Source organism: Taeniopygia guttata, chromosome 18 (assembly GCF_048771995.1).
Source record: "Taeniopygia guttata chromosome 18, bTaeGut7.mat, whole genome shotgun sequence".
NCBI classification, from domain to species: Eukaryota; Metazoa; Chordata; class Aves; order Passeriformes; family Estrildidae; genus Taeniopygia; species Taeniopygia guttata.
Genome location: NC_133043.1, coordinates 1386841 through 1409526, shown reverse-complemented (window position 1 = coordinate 1409526; position 22686 = coordinate 1386841). Strand labels below are relative to the sequence as shown.

Here is a 22686-nt window from a genome sequence, read left to right as displayed (position 1 = left end):
GTGCGAGCAAAGCGTCTGCCTAATGGCACGGTGACAAATGTGTACCAAAACCAGAGGGAAAAGGGAACGATTTGAGGAATTCAATTATTTAACAGAAGCTTGTTACTGCCATTGCACTGGGGACCCTCCTCCGGCACGGCCCTGGCTCTGGTGGGGGGTGGCAGGGAGTGTCCTGGGGTGCTGTGGGGGGTGTTGGGGGTCCTGGGGTGCTGTGGGGGGTGTTGGGGGTCCTGGGGTGCTGTGGGGGGTGTTGGGGGCCACAGCTCCCTGGGGCTGGGGGCACACAGCATGGGGGGTCTGCAGCGGCTGGTGGCAGTGGGAGGGATTTTTTGCACTTCAGGAGATGCAGATGGACTCAAACTCTCTTGTGCTCTGCCTGATTGCTGAGGCTGGACATGGCCCAGGGTCTCATCCTGCTCGGTCAGGACCTCGTGGATCCAGCCCCGGTGATGTCACAGTCTAATGTCACATGAGATGGGGACTCACAGAGAGGGACTGGCGCTTAAAATGCATTTCAGTCAGTCCCACTGTCCCCAGTGCCCAGGGATGTGTGTCCTCACAGCCTGGCCATGGTCATATGAGTGTGGCACAGAGGACAAGGGGCACCAGCTGCCTGCCCCTGCTGCCTCGAGCTGGGGGCTGGAAGGGTCCGTTCCTCCTTTTTGAGGTCACGGAGACCTCGAGCTCCATCCTGCACGGCAGCCAGCGCTCCCTCCCCGGGGCTGTGGGGCTGTGCCACGTCCTCCTCCTGCCAGGAGCTGAGGCCAGCACGGATCAGCGCCCGCGTCCCTCCCCAGGCAGCCGGCGGGGAGGGATCCTGGCAGGGGACGGGAGCGTGTGGATGTGGGCAGGCCCTGGCAGGGGCTCAGGGGCAGCTCCCCGTGCCCGCCCCGCCGCTGCCTGGGGACAGCTCGCTCCGAGCTCCATATGCTGCAGGAGATGAGCTTCATCCACCTCCAGCCTCCTCTGGCTGCAGCCCAGCTCCGGCTGGAGCAGGGACACGGGGGTCTGGCCCTGCATCCCCCCATCCCTCCCTTCCCTCCCTGCAGCTCCGTGGGGCGGGAGCAGACCCGGCTGAGCCCCGGGGGGACTCAGCGTCCCCTCCTTGATCCCCCAAGCACAAAATCCCACAGGAGCGTGGCACCATCCACCGCCAGAGCTGCAGCCACGCGCGGCCACCCCGCGGGGACAGCCACCGCCCTTCCCGGCCCCGGGGGACACCGAGGGGACACTGGGGCCCTTCTGGCAGAGGAGCTGCCAGCAGCCGGGATGCGCTCTGGAATTGTCAGCCCTGGCGGCAGGCAGAAGGAAGCGGCTGTTTGCCAGGGAGGCAGAGCCTGGCAGAGCCTGGCAGAGCCCGGCAGAGCCCGGCAGAGCCTGGCAGAGCCCAGCAGAGCCTGGCAGAGCCTGGCAGAGCCCGGCAGAGCCTGGCAGAGCCTGGCAGCCCGTGCCAAGCCCCGGAGCCGTGCCGGGAACGAGCCCCGGCTCGTCCGCAGGGCTGTGAGAGCCGCGGCTTTGCCGAGCTGCAGGAAGGCGCAGGAGCGGCGTTGTGCGGGGGTGGCCGTGCCTGGGCACCCCCTTTTCCCCATGGCTTAGGGGCCAGCTCGGAGCCCCCTGTCCCAGCCCTCCCTGCCCGGGGTCCCTGCGGAGCCGAGAGCAGGAAAATCGCGGCATCAATCCCAGCGGGAGCAGGGCCGGTGATTTAGGGGAGCGCTCACCCGCCCGAGCTGCTGATGAGCTGCGAATCGAGGGGAGAGAAATCGGGCTGCGACACAAAGTGGCATCTGCTGGCACGGGGAGGGGATAAATCCCGGCCGGCACGCTCCTGCTCTGCCCAGAGATGGATTTGGAAGGGAGGCAGAGGCTTGGCTGGGAGTTATGGGCTGAGGAGCACCCGTGCCAGCTGGCAGGGGAGCCCAGGGGTGATGGCACTCCAGTCTGGGACATCAGGGATGATGGGACTCTGGTGTTGGACCCTGGGGATGACAGGATTCCGTCACAGGACCCCGGGGTGCTGCTTTCCAGTGTGGAACCCCAGAGATTCCAGGCGTCCAGTGTGAGATCTTTGCACCACACAGTCCCTCCTCTTCCTCCCAGCCCTCCCAGCTTCTTTAACTCTCATTTCCAAACAGGCCAAGATGAGGAAGGAGGAGGAAAAGGAGACTGCAGAGCCAGGGGTTTTATTCCTGCACATCTCTTCCCTGGGTGCCAGATGGGCAGAAGGAAATTATCCATAATTCTTTATCTGGAAGTGCTACAGTAGGGCAGAGTCACCTTCTCCTGGCGATTCCAGCTCCAGGGTGGGGGGCTGGGGAAGGGGGGTACCCCCACTCCCAGGCCCCCCATGTCCAGTGCTCTGCCTCAGCAATGGGGTCCCGACCAGGGGCCCTCCTCCATCCCCTCTCTCCCAAGCCACCCCTGCCTCTCACCTCCCCGAGCCCAGCAAATGATTTACAGGAGATGATGTACGACTTGCTTGCTCATCTAAGTTTTCCTTGAAATGAGGTTTTTTTTGGAGCAGGCTCACAAATCGATCCCCTGTCACCCATGCTCTGCTCCTGCCGTGGGTAACGGCGGGGAAAGGATCCCTCGGGAGGGGTGGGGGCTCTGTCCAGAGGCTCTCCCTGCACGTGTGCCAGGCCTTGTGGCACACGTGGCTGCACAGCAGCATTTCGGAGTGTACACCCTGGCTCGGGCTGTATATCTGGGTGTGCAGAGCTTTATGACAACTGAAATGGAAAAGACAATTGGATGTCAAAACCTATCCCAGGAACCCATTTATACCCACTGACTTTTATGGGATTCCCACTGATTGATTCGAGCACCATAAAACTTCCCACGGCGGCTCCCAGCCCTCCCGGCCTCGGCTCTGTAGGGATGGGATTGACTCCTCTGCCCAGGATTCTCCTCTATCCAGCATTCCTGGGGGTGCAGCTTCTTCCCAGCTCCCTGTGGGAGAAATTCCAGGTGAGGGATGCAGCCACCTTGGCATCCATCCCTGTGCTGGAACATCAGGCAGGATGGGGTTGGAGGCCACGGCTGAATCCTGCACACTTTCCTCGGGAAAATCCCTCCTAAGCCTCAGTTTTCCATTCCCAGTCACTTTTCCTCGTTGCAGAGGTGAACTTCACACTTCACTGACAGTCTCCAAGTGACAGGCCTCAGTGCCACCAAGGCAGGAGCTGGGATGCTCCACTCTGTCCCCAGTGGGACAGTCCATCACCCTGCACGGGTGCCACGTGTGCCACGGGCAGCTCGTGGCTCCAGGAAGCCAAAATTTCATGTGTGGACACAATTCATCAGCCCCAAAGCCTGGCGAGGCTCTGGAATCCTCCAGAGAACGGGACAGGAGGCTCTGTTCACCCAAATCCTAATCAGAACCTCCCAACCCCCCATTTTTCCCCTTTATTCCCCCAAATCCTAAGCAGACTGCAGAGATGAAGCACTTCTGGATAGAAAGGAGTGGAATATTTCCAGTTGGATCACCTCCTCACAGTCCCTCAAACTGGCCTGAGCAGAGGATATCCAGGAACCTGTGCCAAGCAAGGCCTTCCCTGAGCTCCCAAAAATAAAATATTTCCATGTCAGAAAGCTTTAAAAAAGGAAATGGGAACCATAATGGAAAAGATGAGGAGTAAGGAGAAGAAATTGGAATGTTAAATGGAGGAAAAGCTGCGAAAGGAGGGTTCTGGTGGGGGAAGGAGCGGGAAGGATGGGGGGATGTCCCCAAGGAGGGCACGGCAGGGGGCTGGAGCAGGTCACCAGTGCCACCAGGAGCCATCGGTGGGCTCGGAGCTCGGCACGGCCCGCAGCGTGTCCCGGAGGAAGGTGGTGGGGAGCCCTTCCCCAGCACCCCGGGGCCCTTGGCACGGGTGGGAGCGGCTCAGCCGCCCTCCAGCGCTCTCCTCGCCACGGCTGAGCGCGCTGACCTTTCCCGGCGCTTCCCGGCCTTGCTGCCGGCTGTGGGTGCGCTGGGAGCCGGGCGGGGGGCGGCCCCGGCCCCTTCCCCCTCCCCAGCGCGTGGAAACCTCCGGCGGTGCGCGCAGAGCTGGACACAATCAGGACACGGCAGCTGCAGCGCGGGGACAGCCCGTGGGCGGCGGGCAGAGTGTCCCCAGTGCTGGTGACAGCACGGAGTGATGGTGGCAGCGAGGGTGACAGGCAGAGCCTGCTCCTCCCAGTGCCTGGAGGGGACGGGGGCACAGGCAGGACTTCCCCAGTTTGGGCTGGGAAGGGTCGGTGCAGGTTCCTGCCACAGTTCCAGGGAAGGCTCAGGCAGGGCCTGGCGTGGGGGCGGCTCCTGCATCGCCATGGCGCTGCCATTGTCACAGTGCTGCGCTTTGTGGCACCGCTGTCACCATTGCAATGACATTGTGTCACTGTTGTGTCACCATTGCAGTGCCATTGTGTCACTGTTGTGTCACCATTGCACTGCCATGGCATTGTTGTGTCACCATTGCAGTGCCGTGACATTGTGGTTGTGTTGCCATTGTTGTCTCACCATTGTGTCACCATTGCACTGCCATTGTGTCACCATAGTGTCACCGTTGCACTGCCATGGCATTGTTGTTGTGTCACCACTGCACTGCCATTGTGTCACTGTTCTGTCACCATTGCACTGCCATGACATTGTTGTTGTGTTGCCATTGTTGTGTCACTCTTGTGTCACCACTGCACTGCCATGGCATTGTTGTTGTGTCACCATTGCACTGCCATTGTGTCACCGTAGCGTCACCACTGCATTGCCATGACATTGTTGTTGTGTTGCCATTGTTGTGTCATGGCTGTGTCACCACTGCAGTGCCATTGTGTCACCATAGTGTCACCATTGCATTGCCATGACATTGTTGTTGTGTCACCATTGCACTGCCATTGTGTCACTGTTGTGTCACCACTGCACTGCCATTGTGTCACTGTTGTGTCACCGTTGCACTGCCATGACGATGTTGTGTTGCCGTTGTTGTGTCACTGTTGTGTCACCACTGCAGTGCCATTGTGTCACCGTAGCGTCACCACTGCACTGCCATGACATTGTTGTTGTGTTGCCATTGTTGTGTCATGGCTGTGTCACCACTGCAGTGCCATTGTGTCACTGTTGTGTCACCACTGCACTGCCATTGTGTCACCGTAGTGTCACCATTGCATTGCCTGACACTGTGGCTGTGTCACCATTTTGTTGCCATTGTGTCACTGCTGTGTCACCACTGCACTGCTACACCATCCCTGGAGCACCATCACTGCACGACCCTCCCTCTCCTGTCCCTCTCCTGTCCCTCTCCTGTCCCTCTCCTGTCCCACCACCCTTCCCACAGCACCTGGTTTGTCCCAGTGTCCCCACGCCGATGTCACCTCCTGCTGGCTTTCCCCGCTCCCCGTGGGGCTGCTCAGCCCCGATCCCGAGCTCGGGAAGCCGAGGGCGGCCCGGAGCAGGCTGAGCCCCGGTACGACGTGTCCCGGTGTCCCGGGCAGGGCAGGCACACACTCCCCCTGTTCCCGCCTGCTCCCACCCCTCGGAGAAAAGCTCTGCTCCTGGAATAAAGGATTTCAGAACCCGCTGTGCCTCTATGGATAGAAACTCATTTGTTTAATAGGCAGCAGTTTGGCTTTGTCATGTTCATTTAGTTTTTAATGACGCACAGTTGTGCCAATATTGATTTTAGCTTATAGAGACTCAAAAAATTTACTATCTGGAATGATCTGAAATGTAGCTGTTTCATCCAGCGGGCAGCAAGATGGATCTTTCCCAGCCTCACTCCCGGCAGGGTGGCGGCACCAAGCAGCTGGGAAGGGCTCTGTGTCACCCCTGTCCCCATCTCACCGTGGTGTAGCCAGGTTGGACCTTATCCAGGGAAACTGAGGCACCGGTGTGTTCCCCCAGGTCCTGCCTGCGAGGCTGTGCTGGGGATTTGTTCAGCTGGGGGGTCTTTCCCCCTGTATCCCATAGGGATGTCCGTTGAGGGAAGGAATGTGCTGGGAGAGCAGGGCCAGGGCTCAGACCTTCCCCTTCACCCCCACCCAAACCTCGTCCTTCGCCCATGGTTAAGGAGCCAGCAGCTCTCAGGGGTGGCCAGAGACAGCAAATCCCACCCACGGCCCCTTGGAAGCAGAATTCCCCGGTGGGAGCCAGCCAGAGTCCATCTCCTGAGGTAACATAGGGCCATGCTCGGGGTGTGGGGACCCCAGGAACACCCAGGGGGAGCAGAGCCGAGCTGGCTGGAGCAGCAGGATGGGTGGGCTCAGCAAGGGAGGGGCTGGGCAGGGACCCTCCCCTCCCCTCCCCTCCCACCCGGGTGCCCCCAGCCCGGTCCCAACCCAATTATGGGATAATTCACTTTGAGGTTTGGCTGCTGCTGACGGGATTGATTGAGGAGCTGGTAATTACATCTCCCTAAAAGGCCCCTGGGGCTTTGTGGGAACACAAGTGGGGAAGGGAAAGGCTGATTTTTATGGGGGGACAGGCTTGGGGAGCCCACCAGCACCACGTGTCCCCCTCACCATCTCCTCACTTGTGCTCACCCCCTGCCAGGCAGGGATCTCTTGCCTCAGCCTGAACTTGGTGTCATCCATTATGCAGGTCTGTAAATATATTATTTACTATTTCCCCGATTTCCACTCATAATTTATCACCTGCAGGCAGGGCTGGAGCTCCCAGCCAGGCTCCTGTCCCACTGTCAGGGACGGGGCTCCCCCCTGCCCTTGGCAGCAGAGGAGGGAGTTGGGAAGTGGTGGGGTGAACACACCTGAGGGGGTTCCAGCTGCAGCTGGGTTAAATCCCCTCTCTGAACACACCTGAGGGGGTTCCAGCTGGGTTAAATCCCCTCTCTGAACACACCTGAGGGGGTTCCAGCTGCAGCTGGGTTAAATCTCCTCTCTGAACACACCTGAGGGGGTTCCAGCTGCAGCTGGGTTAAATCTCCTCCCTGAACACACCTGAGGGGGCTCCAGCTGGGTTAAATCTCCTCCCTGAACACACCTGAGGGGGCTCCAGCTGGGTTAAATCTCCTCTCTGAACACACCTGAGGGGGTTCCAGCTGGGTTAAATCTCCTCTCTGAACACACCTGAGGGGGTTCCAGCTGGGTTAAATCCCCTGCCTCAGTGCACAGCAGAGTTGGGATGTGGGCTCTGTGCAGCTGCTCTGGGATGCCCACCCTGTGCCAGGCAAGGAAATGCTGGAGCTGGCCCTTTCCAGGAGGGATGAGCCACAGGTGATGCCCACTGGGGACTGCTAAGGTGGGTTTTGGGCTCTGTTGCTTTTGTAGGGTTCTGCTGGCAGGAACCCCAAATTATGGGGTGTGAGAAGTGCCCAGGGCTGCTGTGGGCACCCACAAATGTGGGGGTGCCTCATGTGGTGATGGCGAGGTCAGGGGTGCTGGGAGGGTGTGAGCACACGTGATGTCTCCTAACAACTGATCTGGTGTCCCCCACAAAGTATTTTTGGGTCTGGATTTTCAAAAAAAACCCACTTCTCTGAGCTTTGGGTACGGGAATCAGGAATGGGGTCACTACACATGTTCTGGCTGAGGGGAGTGGGTTTGGGGGGGCTCTGGCACCCCCAGCCTGGCCCTGGCTGCTGTGGGAAGGTCAGCAATGAGCACCTCGAAAACCTCAGCTTCTGGAAGCTGTGAGTAAGTGAGAGCCTTGGATGCAGCCCCCAGCAAACCTGGCTGGTCCCCAGCTGCTGTTCCCGAGGAACGCTCCGGAGGTGGCCTTTAAATGTTAAGAAATCTTGTTAAAACGAGCCAGGGCCTTAGTTTAAATTTTTAATCTCCTGATTTAAAAACTCAGCCCTGAGGCCTGGGCTGTCGGTGGGGGCTGGTGCTGCTGAGTGGGTGTCTCTGTGCTGGTGGTCCTGGGGTGTGGGGTCAGCTCTGAAATGGGGGCTGCCCCTTTGCCCTCCTGCTGCTGAGTGGAGCCAGTTTTCCCATAGCTCATCCTGGGCCTTCTCTTGACCCTTTCCAGCCCACAGGAAAAGGAAAACCTGGGTTTGCAGGGCAGTGGAGGAGCACCGGGGGCTGGGGGGGTTCTGGTTCCATGGTTCCGATATTAAAAATGTTTCTTCCCCCCAATACCTGCACCCTGGAGGAGGATTCACCAGTGTGGGTTGAGGAAGGCTCTGGAGCAGCAGGAATGCTGTTTGCCCCACCCTCAGCCCCTCTCGCACGGGGACCCAGGTGGGAACCCCCACATCCTGCCTGGTATGGGTTTGGGAGTCCGTGGTGGTGCTGAGTGTGTCAAACCCTCGTGTTGGAAGGGGAACCAGGTCTGGTTTGGCTCAGTGGGGTCCCACGGTCCCCATAACCTCCCGTGGGTGGGAGGTGTGGGACCCTTAACCTCCTGTTCCAGAGGTTTGTGGGTTATTTGGGTGCCGAGGTGGAGCAGAGGGGTGGCAGCCACGGCCAGGTCTCCCTGCAGAGTCTCTGTCCCTTTGTGACTTGCTCCCAAAGCTCTCCAAGGAGAGAGCCAGACCCTGCTCAGCCCTGGGAGTCCTGCCCGGTGCTGGTGGTGCTGCTCTGCTCTCTGCCAGCTCAGAGCCCCCTCAGCACTCAGCAGGGCCTTGAAGGAAGATTTTAATTGGGCTGAGATGCCCCAAAGAGCCGATGCTGGGAGACAGCCCCAGGGCAGGGAAGAGGAGCAGCCCTGGCAGGAAGGAGAGGGCAGGGCACGCTCCTGGTGCTGTTCCTATCCTTGGTATTTTTTGACTCATCAAAGATTGAAGATGTTTCTGTTCTGAGCCGGTTTGGAGGCTCCTTGCACAGCACCCGAGGGCAGCGTGGAGCCCTGTTTGATGCCCTTCAAGGAGAGGCAGCTTCAGCCCTGCCAAAAACGGGTGTTTGCCTGCGTGTGGCCTCCCAGGGCCGGGGGGGATGAGGTGGCTGTGACTCAGCCCCAGCTGCAGCTCCGGGGAGAAGGGACCTGTCCTAAGCCAGCCCAGCTTTGAAAAGAGCAGTGAAATGACTGCAGAGGCTGCTCTGGCCTGCAGCGCTACCCTGGATTGACTTTTCCAGCAGAGCTGATGCTTCTGGAGGAAAAAAGCCCCTTTCAATCTTCATTACAAAACCAAAAAGGTGTTCGGGAGCCTTGCCGCAGCCGGAGTTATCCTCCCCGTTAGAAACGTGCACGTTCTTGCTGGTCTGGATCCTTCTGGCTTCTCCCGCCGCCTGTGGGATGTTGTTACCCTGAGGCTGCCGAGCCTCCCGGATCCGATTTCTCTTCCTGCCGGTGCTGACAGCCGGTGGTTGCATCCATCTCCTCTCCCCTTTGATAGCAGAGAAGGACTGAGCTCCTGGGGTCTCTCCCTCGCAGGCAGCGCTTCCCCGGCGCGGGGAGCGGGGATGCTGCTGGAGTCGGTGCCTCCTCTGAGAAAGACGAGGGATGCTGAGGACAGCTGAAGCTCTTGGCTGTTGTCCTGGAGCCTCTGGATAGTGCTGATGGTCCCCAAAGCTCCTGACACAGCCCAGCAAAGACTTTTTACATTTCAAACAAAGCCTTGATCTTTTTTTGGAGCTTGCCTTGGTTTCAGACAAGAGTTTTTAACGCAAGCCCAGCGCCGTATTTTGGGTTTGACTTTGATGCGCCCTCTTCAAGCAGGAGGCAAAATAACAGCGTTCACATCCACAAATAGCCCCGGGGCGGCTCCCGCTGCCCGCGGCCCCGCCCGGGCCGGGCTCCGGCCGCACTCGGGGATGCGCAGCTGCCGGTGCGGGCTGCAGAGCTCCGTGCGGGGGCCGCAGACCGAGAGAGGAGCTCAAAACGCCTTTTTAGAGCCAGGCGCGAGTCCTGTGATGTGGCTCCCGGCGCTCTGTAGGGATGTGCTGTCACGATTCCTGGTGTAATTATAAGTGGTGCTGTCCCAAATTGTGGGTTAAGTTGGGATTCTCAGTAATGTTGGTGGAGGAGGAGGTCAAAACTCATGGGAGATGGAGAAGTGCCCTGTGTGAGGCAGGCGTGACCCAGCAGCACGGGGAGGCCACCCGGGCATCACCTGGAATGTCCCAGGGACGCAGGTGGGTGGCAATGTGAGGCCACCGCTGCCCTCTCTGATCCCTGGGATGTGCCAGCAGCTCCAGGCTCTTCCACACGCTCCTGGAGAGGTGTGGTGCTGCCTGCTGGAACCTGCTCCTGCTTGGAGGGGTTTGGGCAGAGCAGAGCTGGCACAGGGCAGGAGGGACCGGGAGGGGGGGATGTGCTCTGGTGGGAGCACTGATGTGAGATCCAGACTCAATCAGCCTGGGTGACCGTGGGGAACCAGGTACCTGGGCAAGTGGGTAATAAACTACTCACAGCTCGGCAAGATTAATGGTAATAACCATAAATCAGTGCAGGCACCAGGGTCAGACCCAGATTTATGGCCCTGGAGACAGGAATTCCTGTTCTTCATGGAACAAAGCCCCGATCCTGCAGGGCCTGGGAGCGTGCTGAGTGTTATTGTGGCTGAGGCGTGCGTGGAGGTGCCTGGGGAAGGGTCTGAACCCCCGACAGGGGCTGAGCTCACCCCTGGCAGGGCAGCCTCTCCCTTCGCTTGCTCAGCCGGCAGTGGGAAACACCTCCCTGAGGGGTGAGCCAGGACTGCTGCCTCCCACAGCACATTGATCCCATCGTCTCGGTTGAGGATGCCAGCCACGGAGCTGATTAATGCCGGGGTGGGCAAGAGCTGGGTTATTGTTCAGTCTCTCTTCAAGAGGTCGATGGGAAATTTGGCAGTAGCTCTCCAAATATGCAACGTGCACACAGGCGTTGTCCCCCCAAGGGCTGTGCGGGATTTCCACGTGAGTGTTCCATTGCGGTGGAAATGCACACCGGGGCCGGGCGCTGTCACACGCGGTTGTTTCAGTGCCTGGGGGAGAGTGCTCCCTCTGTCCCTGCCCTGGTGTGACCCGGCGCTGCCGGGGCTGCCTCCAGGCTAATCTGCTCAGGCTTTCGTTTCACCCTGATCCTTGCAGCTCCCTTGGCTCAGAGGTGCCGCGTGTGCTCAGGAGGCTGATCCAGAATCCCGCATGGATATTTCCTCCTGTGCAGATGGTGCAGGTCCTTGGGTGTTAATGCTCAGTAGCAGCCGTGACTGAGCTGCTTTCCCCCACCTAATGCAAGGCACCGTGCTAGCAGAAAGCACAGACATCTTTGAAGGATGTGTGGTCCTGCTGGGAGCTCTGGGCTTGAGGAATTGCAGCATCAGGCCTGATGAGGTGGTGCGTCAGGGAGGTGCTGCTGGGTCATCTCTGGGGTTAAAGGTTTTGTTGGTTTTTTTGGGGTTTATTTTTGAGAACCCTAAAACGTTTGCTCTGGTAATCCTATGTCATTGAGTAGAGCTACCTGAGGGATGTGCTGTGTCCCCTTCGCAGGGGTCGAGCGCTGATGCTCTGAGTGCTGTCGGGGGGACTGGGGCAGCGCGGGGTGGGTTAGGGTGGGAGCTGCAGAGCGGAGCCGCCGTTTCCGTAGCGGGGGCGCCGGCAGCGCGGGGCACCCGCCCGCTCCGCACGAACCGGGGGCGGCCGGTGGGGACGCGCCCGCTCCCTCCGCGGCCGCTGGGTAGCGCTCGGGGCCGCGCCGTCTCCCCGCCTCCCCGGTTCGTGCTGCCCCCGGCTCCGCCGAGCGCCGCTCACTCCGCCGCCGCGCAGCGAAGGAGGAGCAGCAGCGGCCGGAGCGCCCGAAGGGGTCGGCGCGGCGCCGCCAGCCCGCCCGCCGCGCACCGCCGGCGGCTCCGAGCGGGACCCCGCGCCGCCGCCCGCCGCTGCCGCACTTTCCCCCGTTCCTCGCTGGGGACGAGCCCTCTCTCTGTCGCCCGGAGCCGCCTAGGAGGGGATGTCCCTAGGCAAGAGCTGACCGCTGCGGAGGGGCCACCCCCCGCCCCCAAACTTTTCGCTCGGCCCCGGAGCGGCGGGGAGCCGGCCCCCATGGAGCCCGGGCGGGCAGGAGGGGCCGGGGGCGCGGCGCCCTGCGCTTCCCGTCCCCTTCCCTGACGCGGGGCGCAGCGCTCGGGGAGGGGCTCGGCTGCCGGCTCCGCTCCGGATTTGGTGGTCCCGGCTCCGCACGTCCCTGGGGAAGCTGCCGATGGTGGGGAGCTGCCTGCGGACCGCCCCCAGCCCCACGAGGAGCCCTTCACCCCGGCGCTTTGCCTCCCCCTGAGCAGCGCCGCTGCGGGGATCCCTGCGCCGGAGCCGCCCGGATTATAAAGTCGGGGAAGTTCTCCCTCCGCAACCCCCCCAGCTTGTCTCGGCAGAGCCATGGCCCGGCTCCGGAGCTGGGGGCTGCTCTGCTTCGCCCTGCTCGCCCTGCCCGGCCCCCCGGGAGCCGGCGCCCAAGGTAAGGGGATGCGGGGGGCGGCGGGAGATGGGGGGACGCCGGGCTGCACCCCTCAGCCAAGGCTATTGCTACCCCGGGCTGGGAGATCGGTGTGCCAGCCGGGGGATGGGAGCGAGGCGGCTCTGGAGCTCCTACCGGGGGAAGAGCGGCATCCGTGATATTCGCAAAACCTCCCCGGAGCCAGGGCTCGGGGCCCGCCGGTGCTGGGTGCAGCGCGGTGTCCGTGGTGGTTCAGGGGGACACGCAGCATGGCTCTGCTCTGCCTCCCCCTTCCCCATAGCTGCCCTCAGGCTGGGGATGGGGGAACGTGTTGCTCTGAGCATGAGGTAGAGTCTGTGCCGGACCACCTTCGGGAGAGTGAGCAAGCACGAGGGGTAAGCGTCGCTCATTCCCCCCCTCCGCGGGTACCCCCGTTGTACCACGAAACGCGGGGTGTGAGTTCGGGGGATTCCCAGGGAGCAGCTCATACCCTGATCTCGGTCCTATCCACTTCCAGCTGCCGGTATGAATTGGCAGGGGGCTGGGGGAGTCTGCACCCCCGAGCGTCTGTGGGTGCCTGGGGCTCCCACTGCACCCCAACAACCCCTGGGTGCTGCAGAGCAGGGTGAGCCCCTCTCTGCTCCTCACCCTTTGGGCTCGGGCACAGCACAGGCTGCTTTTAGCTGCTCCGCTAGCCCGCAGGGATAGAAAAATACTTTGTGGCCCTTCGGGGTGCAGCTGGGGTTCAGAGGGGCCGGGGGGACCCTATGGTCTCCTTGCTGGCCCTCAGGGTCCCTGCGGGCCCAGAGAGGAGGCTCCCGGCTGGCAGGGCTGCAGCGTGGCTGCCTCCGTCCCTGCGCTTGGGCTGAGCAGATCCAGACGGGAAATGGGGGGCACAGCTGAGCGCAGCGCCGGGGGTCCTCAGCCACGACATTTCTTGCCCTTGTTTGTGGCAGCAAGTGGAGCCAGCAGTCCCTGAGCGCTCCCGTGCTCCCGCTCCCCCTGCGCCTCCCCCAGCACTGCTATAATTTCTCAGTAATTAAGTTCAGAACATAACATCTAAAGCGGCAGTATATTATCCGGGCAGGCCCTGTGTGGGGAGCTCTGAAGGTCTCTTTGATTGATTCACTCCCTCGCCGAGTTTCTCTTCTCCCGGCTGGCGTCTCCGGCCGGCGGGTCCCCTGTGAGCCGCTTGTTCCCTGCCCGCGGGACGGGCTCCTGGGGTGACCCAGCCTCCTTCCATCCGCCCGTGGGGCTCCGGGGTCCCGTGTGGGGTGGAAGAAGTGGGGCTGCCTGTTCCCCGGCGCTCGGAGGGGTGGGGAAGGGGCTTTGCTCCGCTCTCCTGGCGCAGGAGCGGAGCTTTGCAGCTCTGGCTCTCTGCGTGCCGCGTCCCCGCGGGCGCTGTGACATTGCTCGGTGCCCGGCCCCGGCGTGCAGCGGCCAGCAGCGAGCTGGATATGCCGGAGGGATCATTCCCAAAGCCTGGCACGTGCCCGCCTCCCCTGCCGTGGGTGGCACTGGGGACGTGCCAGCAGGGTCACCTCCCGGCTGCGGTGCCCGTAGGGTGCTGGCGCTGCCCTGGGATGGACAGGAGCGGGGTGCGGAGCTGGGAGCAGCTCCAGGCTCTGGTTTGTCCCACTGCGGTGGGGAGGGCAGAGTTGGCAGTGCGGGGCAGCAGCGCTTTGTGCCAGGGCTATTGGCTATTGATTCTGGCGGCCAAGCGAAATGGGATCAATCGGGAAGGGAAGGAGGAGGCAACGGCGTGAGACCTGCCCGGGCACGGGGTGAGGCACTTTCATACCTGCGCTTGCTGAAAAAAGGCCCCTTGCTGCCCGTGAGAGAGAGGATGGAAGTTTAATTACAGCCCGTCTGTGCTGTGTAATTATTAATTACCCGTGGCAAAAAATAACTTATTGATTAGGGGCCTCGCGCTAATTACCCGGAGCCCAATGCGGAGCTGGGGGAAGGCTCAGCCGGCAGCGCTGCCCGGCGGGAGCTGTCGCAGTGCGACCTGTGCCAGGGCTGTGCCAGGGCTGGGGGCACGGGCAGCCCACCCCTCCGTCACCCCTTTGGCTGATGAGCAAGGCAATAAAGGGATCCCCAAGAGCTGGGGGGAGCCTGGGGGTCCCCAGCCCCCTCCCTCTCACTCTGTAGGTTTTCTGACACCCAGAGATGCAGTGCGCCCACATCCAGTGCTGGGGGCACGGCCCGGACCCCCCGTGCTGGCACAGCGCCCCTAATGGGATTGAGGAGGCTGTGGCCAGTCCCAGGAGGGATTTGGGCAGCTTAAGGTTCCAGACGGGATTTGGGGCAGGGGCCTGCCACGGGCAGCTTCCACCAAAGAGGCTTATTAGAGGTGGCAGCAGGGGAGTTCCAGCATCTTCTGTCGCCGTGCGTGGAGCCCGGGCACGTCTGCCCACACTGTGCCCGGTGGGGCTGGGCGGGAGGGGACAAGGATGAGCCCCTGCCCCTCCTGGGGGCGATGCTGGTGCCAGGCTCACGCCAGGACTTTGCTGATGGGAGCTGCTGGTCCCTCTGGCATCAGGGCAGCAGGGGATGGCCCTGGCTCTCCTGTCCCTGCCAGCGCTGCCACATTTGCTGGTGGCCTTGTGCAAGGCACCGGCTCAGGAAGGAGAGTGGCTTTTAGGGGAGAGGAAGGGAAGATTAAAATTTGATGCTGCTTGGGAAGCCATTAGTGCCTGGGCACAGCGATGATGAAATTTTGATGCCCTGGTCACCGTAAGGAAGGGGGATAGGTCCAGTCCCAGGCAGGCTGTGTCACTGTGCCTGTCACTGTGCTGGTCCCCAGAGCTTTGGGGTGCCAGCTGAGGAGGAGAACAGGAGGATGAGAGCTGCCAGCGGGATGGAAATGGGAGCTCGTACCCACCTCCAGCTGCTGGCACCGGTGGGCAGGGGGAGCTGGTCCTGAGCAGCTCCTGCCCCGGTGCCATCCGGGGACCGGGGTGAGTGACAACGTCAAGTGCTGCTCGTCCCTTGGTGACGGGGCCGGGCTGCGGTGGCATTTCCGCTCGGCAGGAGCACGGCAGGAGCTGGAGGAGAGCGGCAAGGAGGGAGCAGGCGGATGCTTGGCTGCCTGAGAACCTGGGAAAACGCTGATAATTAAAGCGGGAGGGAGGAGGAGGCTGGCGGGTGCTGCGCGGAGGTGTGACCCTGCCTCTGCCGCTCCACCAGCCGTGTCCTTGTCCCCAGCCCGTGCCTGTGGCTGGTTCCTGCCTGGGGACGAGCTCCAGCCACGCTCACATCACTGCAGGCCCCACACAAAGTGGTTTGTTGTTGGGGTGTGCTGGTTGCAGCAGCAGCACAGGCAGTGCCCGGGGTGAAACGGCCCCGTGGGGCAGCGCCATGTGGGAGCAGAACCCGCTGGGTGGGTGGGTGGGTGGGTGAGCGGAGGGTGCCCTCCCCTCTGAGCCCTCGTTACTGCCCCAAGCTCGTTAACGAGTGGCTGGGTGAGAAACGGCCGGGGAGAAATATGCTGCTGTCAGTGGTGATGTGATTGTGCTAACGAAGGGCGAGCTGAGCCCCCGCCGTGCCCGCGCTTCTGCCAGGGCTGGTGGCTCCACCGCTGCCTCATGGCACTGCGCCTTGGACTGCCAAGGCAGCCCTGGGGAGACCCAGCCGCCCTGGGGAGCGGGGCTGGCTCAGGGTGGGGGGCGCTGGGGCGTCCTGGCAGCTTCTCTGCCAGTGCACTGGAGCGTGGCATGGAGCTGCTGGAAAGGACGTGGTGCCAGGATCACTCAGGTGTGCTGGTGATGCCAGGGGCCACCCTCATCCCCACGGCTGCTGCTCTGAAATGGAGTTCCCCCCATCCATTGGGGTGGATCCAGCCTCAGGATGTGTTCCTATCGCTCTGCCCGGCCAGCAGGCAGGAATGTGCTGGCAGCATCTCCCTGCTGTGCTGGCCATGCTTGGCATCCCTGCCACCCCCCTTGGCATCCCTGCCACCCTGGCGATGCCCCTGGCATGGGCACTGCCCTCTGCACCCTCCGTGGGTTTGGGGACTGACTCTCGGGGCTGCATTTCCCACCCCCACTCCCAGCTCTGGGTGTGTCCTGCACCCCTCTCCCGGTGCTGCCTCACCTTGCAGCCTCTCCCAGCACCTGCCTGTGCCCCGGGCAGGCCGGGGCCCTCTTGGCGGCCCCTGCCCCACCCTCCCCTCGCCCCCAGCCCCGGGGGTGCAGGAATGCCTGCCTGGAAAGCCATGCCGGGCTCGGGTTGCCTGGGAACTGGGAAACCTGATCCCTGGGAACGGGGGCCGAGGGCAGGGGACATTCCCGGGCTGCAGCTGGTCCCCGGCCCCCTTTGTCTCTCTGCTCCGATGGGGCCCCCAGGAATGGAGACTTGGGGCGTGGGGGCTCTCGGCTCGAGCGGGGCCATCCCTGGGGACACTGCGGATGCTCTGGGGTGTCACCTTCCCGTGTGGGTCAGTGTCACCACCACGGGCTGGCCAAGGGGACCGAGGCCGAGTGGGACAGGGCTTGCAGGAACCTGGTCTGTGGAAGGTGTCCCTGCCCGGGGCAGGGGTGGGACAAGAAGAGCTTTAAGCCCCTTCCAGCCCAGCCCATTCCATGGCTGGAGGCGCTGGGATCAGCTGTGCTGCGTGCCAGCAGCTGGGCATCCCGCTGGCCACAGGGATGGCATGGTGGCCATTCCAGGAATGCTGGGGTCCCCTGTGCTGAAGCCACTCTCCCTCCCTGCCAGCCGTCACTGTCCCCACCACCCTCCCTGACACCTGGCAGCTCCCGAGCGTTCCAGAAGCTTCCCTTCAGCCTGGGCAGCACGGGGAAACTGAGGCACAGGGCAGGAGTGCTGGTGGGGACAGTGGGATGGGGACAAGGGGGCTGGCTGGTGTCCTGCTGCCTGGTGGCACTGGGTACAGCGGGAAGGGGACCCAGGCCCACGTGTGCTGCTCCTTTGGCTCCTGTGCCTCTCCCTGTCCGTGCGGAAGCCCCGGGTGCAGGGAAGCCTTGATGAGTTTGACCATTAGCAGAAGGAGCCGCTGAGCTAATTTTAGCCCTGGTAGCTAATTGCTTTCTGCACTGCTGGCTGAGCCCACAGCCTGCGAGTCCTCGGCTCTAACCTTGAGCCCTCCCAGCTCCGGGCCCGGCGGCACCGAGGTCCTGCCAGGGCAGGGAGCGGGATGGGGATTCTCCTGTGGGGTCGCTGGGCCATGGAGGGGTTTCTCTGGAACATTGGGGTGTAAAAGCTGGCAGGGGTTGGTCCTGCTGCCCACAGCTTGGAAAAGTGGCCCTTGTGCAGAACGGGGACACATAATGTGGGAGGACTCTGGCTGTCAGGGGGGCTGTGGGGTGTGGACCCGCAGGAGTGGGACTCCTTCAGCTTGATGAAGGGAAATGCTGGGTTTGGAGCTCCTTAATTGGGGATTGCTGGGTGCAGAGGGCATTTCCGCAGGGCAGGAGTGAGGCTGGGGACACGCGTGCTCCCTGTTCCTGCTGCGGGGACAGAGTTCTTCCCGGGATGGCCAGGGGCACCTGTCCCTCTGTCCCCACCCTGCAGGGCCACCCCCCAGCACATCCCAGCTCGCTGGCTGGAGGCCGGGGCACGGGCTGGGCAGTGCTGGGGTTTGATGGGGACATTTGTGCTCCTTCCAGGAGTGTCCCCCTGCAGGGAGCAATTGAGCGCTGGGTGCCGTGGGTGCTGCCCCCACGGGTCTCTGCAGCGTGGGACGCTCAGTGCTTCCTCTCCTCCTCCTCTTCCTCCTTGCCTGGGGTTATCAGGGGTCAGGCTCAGAGTGGGAGGGAGGTGAGGGGTCCTGCATGGATCCTGGCAGGCCATGAAGGGCTGGTTGGGGATGAAGCAGGCACGATGCCGGCTCCGGGCCCAGCGCGGGGCTGGGAGGGATGGCCGGACGGACGGACAGACGGATGGATGGATGGCGGGCTGGCTGGAGGGGGCTGGGACCGGCGGACACAATAGCTCTGGTTTCAGCACCCCGCCTCCTGCGTGCCTGAAAAACAGCTGATGGCCGTGACGGGGGATGAAATGGGATTAGCTGCTGCTTCCAAAGGGCCTGACAATGCGCCCGCTGTGCCCCACGTCCCACCACAGCCCTGCCCAGAGCGGCCCGGCGCTGTCCCCTGCCCTGGCTGTCCCCGGGGGGACCTCCCGACCCTCCCGCGCCCCAGCACCGGGTGCTGCACGGACTCCCGGGGGTGCTGGAGACCCCGGGGTGGCGTGGGCGCTTCTCGGTGCGCTGCCGGGGTGGCAGGAGCTCGGAGCTGTCCCACCCCGGCGAGCACCCGCAGCTCCGCAGCGAAAGGGAGAAGCGAACCTCGCGGCACGGAGGGGCTTGGCAGGGTGGGCACCTCTGGCCTGGCCCCCCCGGTGGGTGCCGGGGCACGGCGGGGACCCGCGGGGTGTCCGGGGGCGGGAGCCACGCGTGGCCGCAGCTGCGGCGCTGCCGGGGCGTGCGGTGCCGCGCTCGGTGGAGCGAAGTGATGTTTATTCTGATAATGAGTTCTCAATGCGTTCGCAAACTAATAAAATCAACTCATTAGGGTGGGATGTTTCATCCCGAGCTCTGCTGCCGTCGGGAGAGCCCTCCCCGCCGGCTGAGCACCTGGAAGCTCCCGGCGGGGAGGGAGAGGATGGGTGCCTTCATCGCCTCCTTGTCTCCGTGTCCCTGGCTGGCAGGGCGGGCAGCGGGGCTGTGCAGGAGCAGGGCACGGAGCTGCCGGAGCCTTTCCCCGGGGATGCCGGGGGAATCTCACTCGCTTGGCTTCTCCCCATAAGCTTCACGTCAGGCTGGAATCGCTGGCGCGGCGCTGGCTGGAAAAGCCCCTCTGGCTGGGAGAGCCACAAGTGTGTGAATAAATGCCATGCCCAGAGTTGGCCGCGCTGCCCTGGAAATTCGGGGCTGTCTGGGGGGGAATGCCAGGCTGCCTGTTCTTCCCCCACCCCGCGAGCACGGCTGTCTGGGAAGGAAAAGCTTTGGAAAAAAAAAAGCTTTTCCAAGGAAAACTCGTGCTCGCTGTCATGCTACAGCTATTTCTGTTTCGAGTGAGCAATGCAATGACTAATTAATACTTAGGGAAAAGGATGCCTGGGCAACACCCCAGGAAATGGGCGAGTGCCCGGGGCCGCTGGCTCGGGGCCGTGCCGCGGGGAGGGGGACTCCGGCCACCAGCGCCTTCATCCCGCCTGGCACGGGCAGGGGGCAGCTGGCAGAGCATTTCCAGCCGCGGGGCTGGCGACTCCATTGCGTCAGTGCCCTGGGAAGGGCTGAGCGGGGGTTTATTTCTTGTGGTTTTTCTTTCTTGTGTTTTTCTTTCCCCGCCGTTTATTTTTTTGGGTTGGGCAGCGCCGCCTCGTTGGGATTCTCGGGGCGAGTCTGGGAAGCGGCTGCTGGGTGTCTGTCTGTCCGTCTGCTGGGTGTCTGTCTGTCTGTCTGCCGGGTGTCTGTCTGTCCGTCTGCCGGGTGTGTGTCTGTCTGTCTGCCGGGTGTCTGTCTGTCCGTCTGCTGGGTGTCTGTCTGTCTGTCTGCCGGGTGTCTGTCTGCCGGGTGTCTGTCTGTCTGTCTGCCGGGTGTGTGTCTGTCCGTCTGCTGGGTGTCTGTCTGTCTGTCTGCCGGGTGTCTGTCTGTCCGTCTGCCAGGTGTCTGTCTGTCCGGCTGCCGGGTGTCTGTCTGTCTGTCTGTCTGCCGGGTGTGTGTGTGTCTGTCTGTCTGTCTGCTGAGTGTCTGTCTGTCTGTCTGCTGGGTGTCTGTCTGTCCGGCTGCTGGGTGTGTGTCTGTCTGTCCGGCTGCTGGGTGTCTGTCTGTCTGTCTGCTGGGTGTCTGTCTGTCTGTCTGCCGGGTGTCTGTCTGTCTGGCTGCTGGGTGTCTGTCTGTCCATCTGCCGGGCATCCTGCGGGGCCGGGGGGGTGGCACACGGCTGTCCCTGGCAGCAGGGACATCTCAGGTGCTGTGGTGGCTCCTGCAGGGCCGGCCTGTGGTGGCTTTGCTGTCCCAGCCCTGTGACCCCGACGTTTCCACAGCTCAGGGCTGTGCTGTCCTTCCAGGAATTCCTCGAGGATCCACCCAGCGTGTTCCACGGGGCCAAACCCAGCGCCGGGCTTGCGTGGTACTCCATGGGGTGGGTGACAGGGGATGTCCCCGTGGGGACAGGGCTCCTGGGACCTCCACCTCACTCCTGGCTCGGCTGGAAGGGCTGGGAATGGCTGAAGGGCAGGACGGGGGATGCCCTTTGACCCCTCTCCTGCCTGAGACGCGTCCGGCTGCTGGGTGGGGGCGGGTCTGGAGGTGATGTCCATCAATCCTTCCCTTCCTCCGTGTTTTGGAGCCTCTCCCGGGAATATCAGCCGCAGGATCCGGCCCCTGTGACAGCGTTGAGTCACTCTCCGGGTGGCCGCGACTCCCGGCAGTGACCCAGATATGGTGGAGCTGCGTAATCACGGCCTTCGGAGGATTTCTGCCCTCGGAAGGAGCTCGTTTGCTGGGAAGGAGTTTGGGCCAGAGCCCGGAGCTCGTTAAACATCCCCAGCTGGGGACGGGCTGTGTCCTTCCTGCGCGGGGACGGGCTCAGCAGGACAACGTCTGTCCATGCCACCCGCAGCAGGGCAGCCCTGGGGATGTCCCCTGGGCTTGGGGGGGACTCCTGTCCCTTGTCCCCCCTCTGCTGCAGGTCCCTTCCAGCTCCTGGCAGCTCCTCGAGTTTGGGTTTGGAGCTCCGTGCCCTGGGGCCGGGACTGGGATCACGCTCCGGGGTCCGTGGGGCTCCCCGGTGCCTCGGAGCACAAAGCTCTTCTTGTGGCCCCCGGGCTCGGGGCTGGACACGCACAAGGCGGCCGTGTGTGCGTGTGTGTGTGTGTGTGTGTGTGTGTGTGTGTGTGAGTGTGGGACTGTTTGGGGTTTCCCGGGAGGGAATGTTGGTTTTTCCAGCGGCAGGGATGGGCAGGCACACAGCCCCGCTCTGTTCCCAGCTGTGGGGCTGAATAAATCCCTGTTTCCCAGCCAGGGCTGATGTTTCTCCGTTGGCTCTGGGAGCATTTCCAGCCTTTCCTTACCCACGTTGTCACCGGGGTGCACCTGGCTGTGTCCCCAGTGCCACAGGGATGGGGACTGAGGGCTGGCCTGGGCTGTGGTCCATGGGAAGCCTGAGGGGATGATGCTGGCACGGCCCTGGCTCTGCTGCAGTGGGCAGAGGAGGATTTCTCACCAGGTTTGGGGCCTCTGATGGCCGGGGACATGGGCTGGGAGCTGCTGAGGAGTTGGGGAAGGGATTGCTGAGATGAGACTGCAGGGGAAGGTGGCTTCATCTCCAGCACCGCTGCTGGGAGAAGGGAGACCCTGAGCCTTTTTCCAGCACCCCTTTTCCTGGGGGAGCCCCTCCCCACGCCCCCCATCCCTGGAGGGGCTCACCCGGGCATGGTGAGGCTGCCCATGGCCCCCTGAGCCCGCCAAGAGCCCCGGCTGTGGAAGAGGAGCTTGTTACAGAGCCATCCTGCTTTTAATTAACAAATTAAAATCCTAGTTAACAATCCAGCCCCAGGGCTGTTGGAGGCTGGGAGAAGCTGGAGCGTTTGTTATGGAAACAGCAGTTAATTAACAAATAAATAAATAAGTATGGGCCTGGAGACAGATGTGGGAGGAGGAAGGGGAGATGGCAGCATGGTTGGGGTGTTGCACTGGCCTGGCCCGGTGGGATGCAGGGAGGGAGGAGGACATCCAACCATCCATCATCCATCCCTCCCTCCATCCATCCATCCATCCATCCATCCATCCATCCATCCATCCATCCATCCATCCATCCCTCCATCCATCCATCCATCATCCATCCATCATCCATCCATCCCTCCATCCATCCCTCCATCCATCCCTCCCTCCATCCCTCCATCCCTCCATCTGTCCCTCCATCCCTCCATCCATCCCTCCATCCATCCATCCATCATCCATCCATCCCTCCATCCATCCATCCATCCATCCATCCATCCATCCATCCATCCATCCATCCATCATCCATCCATCCATCATCCATCCATCCATCCATCCATCCATCCATCCATCCATCCATCATCCATCCATCATCCATCCATCATCCATCCATCCATCCATCCATCCATCCATCATCCATCCATCCCTCATCCATCCATCCATCCATCCATCCATCGATCCATCCATCCATCCATCCATCCATCCATCCATCCATCATCCATCCATCCATCCATCCATGTATCCATCATCCATCCATCCATCCATCCATCATCCATCCATCATCCATCATCCATCCATCATCCATCCCTCCATCCATCCATCCATCATCCATCCATCCATCCATCCATCCATCCATCCATCCATCCAACCATCATCCATCCATCCATCTCTCCCTCCATCCATCCCTCCCTCCATCCATCCATCCATCCATCATCCA

General features: G+C 62.2%; 1 protein-coding gene across 2 annotated transcripts in view; it reads left to right on the top strand.

Annotated features, from left to right (window-relative positions):
* The first annotated feature begins 12076 nt into the window (after window positions 1-12076).
* Window positions 12077-22686, top strand: part of SDK2 (sidekick cell adhesion molecule 2) — a 47427-nt gene continuing 36817 nt past the window's right edge. For both annotated transcript variants that reach the window (XM_030287292.4, XM_030287291.4), the window contains exon 1: window positions 12077-12301. In XM_030287292.4, the coding sequence (XP_030143152.4) occupies window positions 12223-12301 (79 nt within the window). In that variant the 5' untranslated portion in view covers window positions 12077-12222. The remainder of the gene's footprint in view (window positions 12302-22686) is intronic.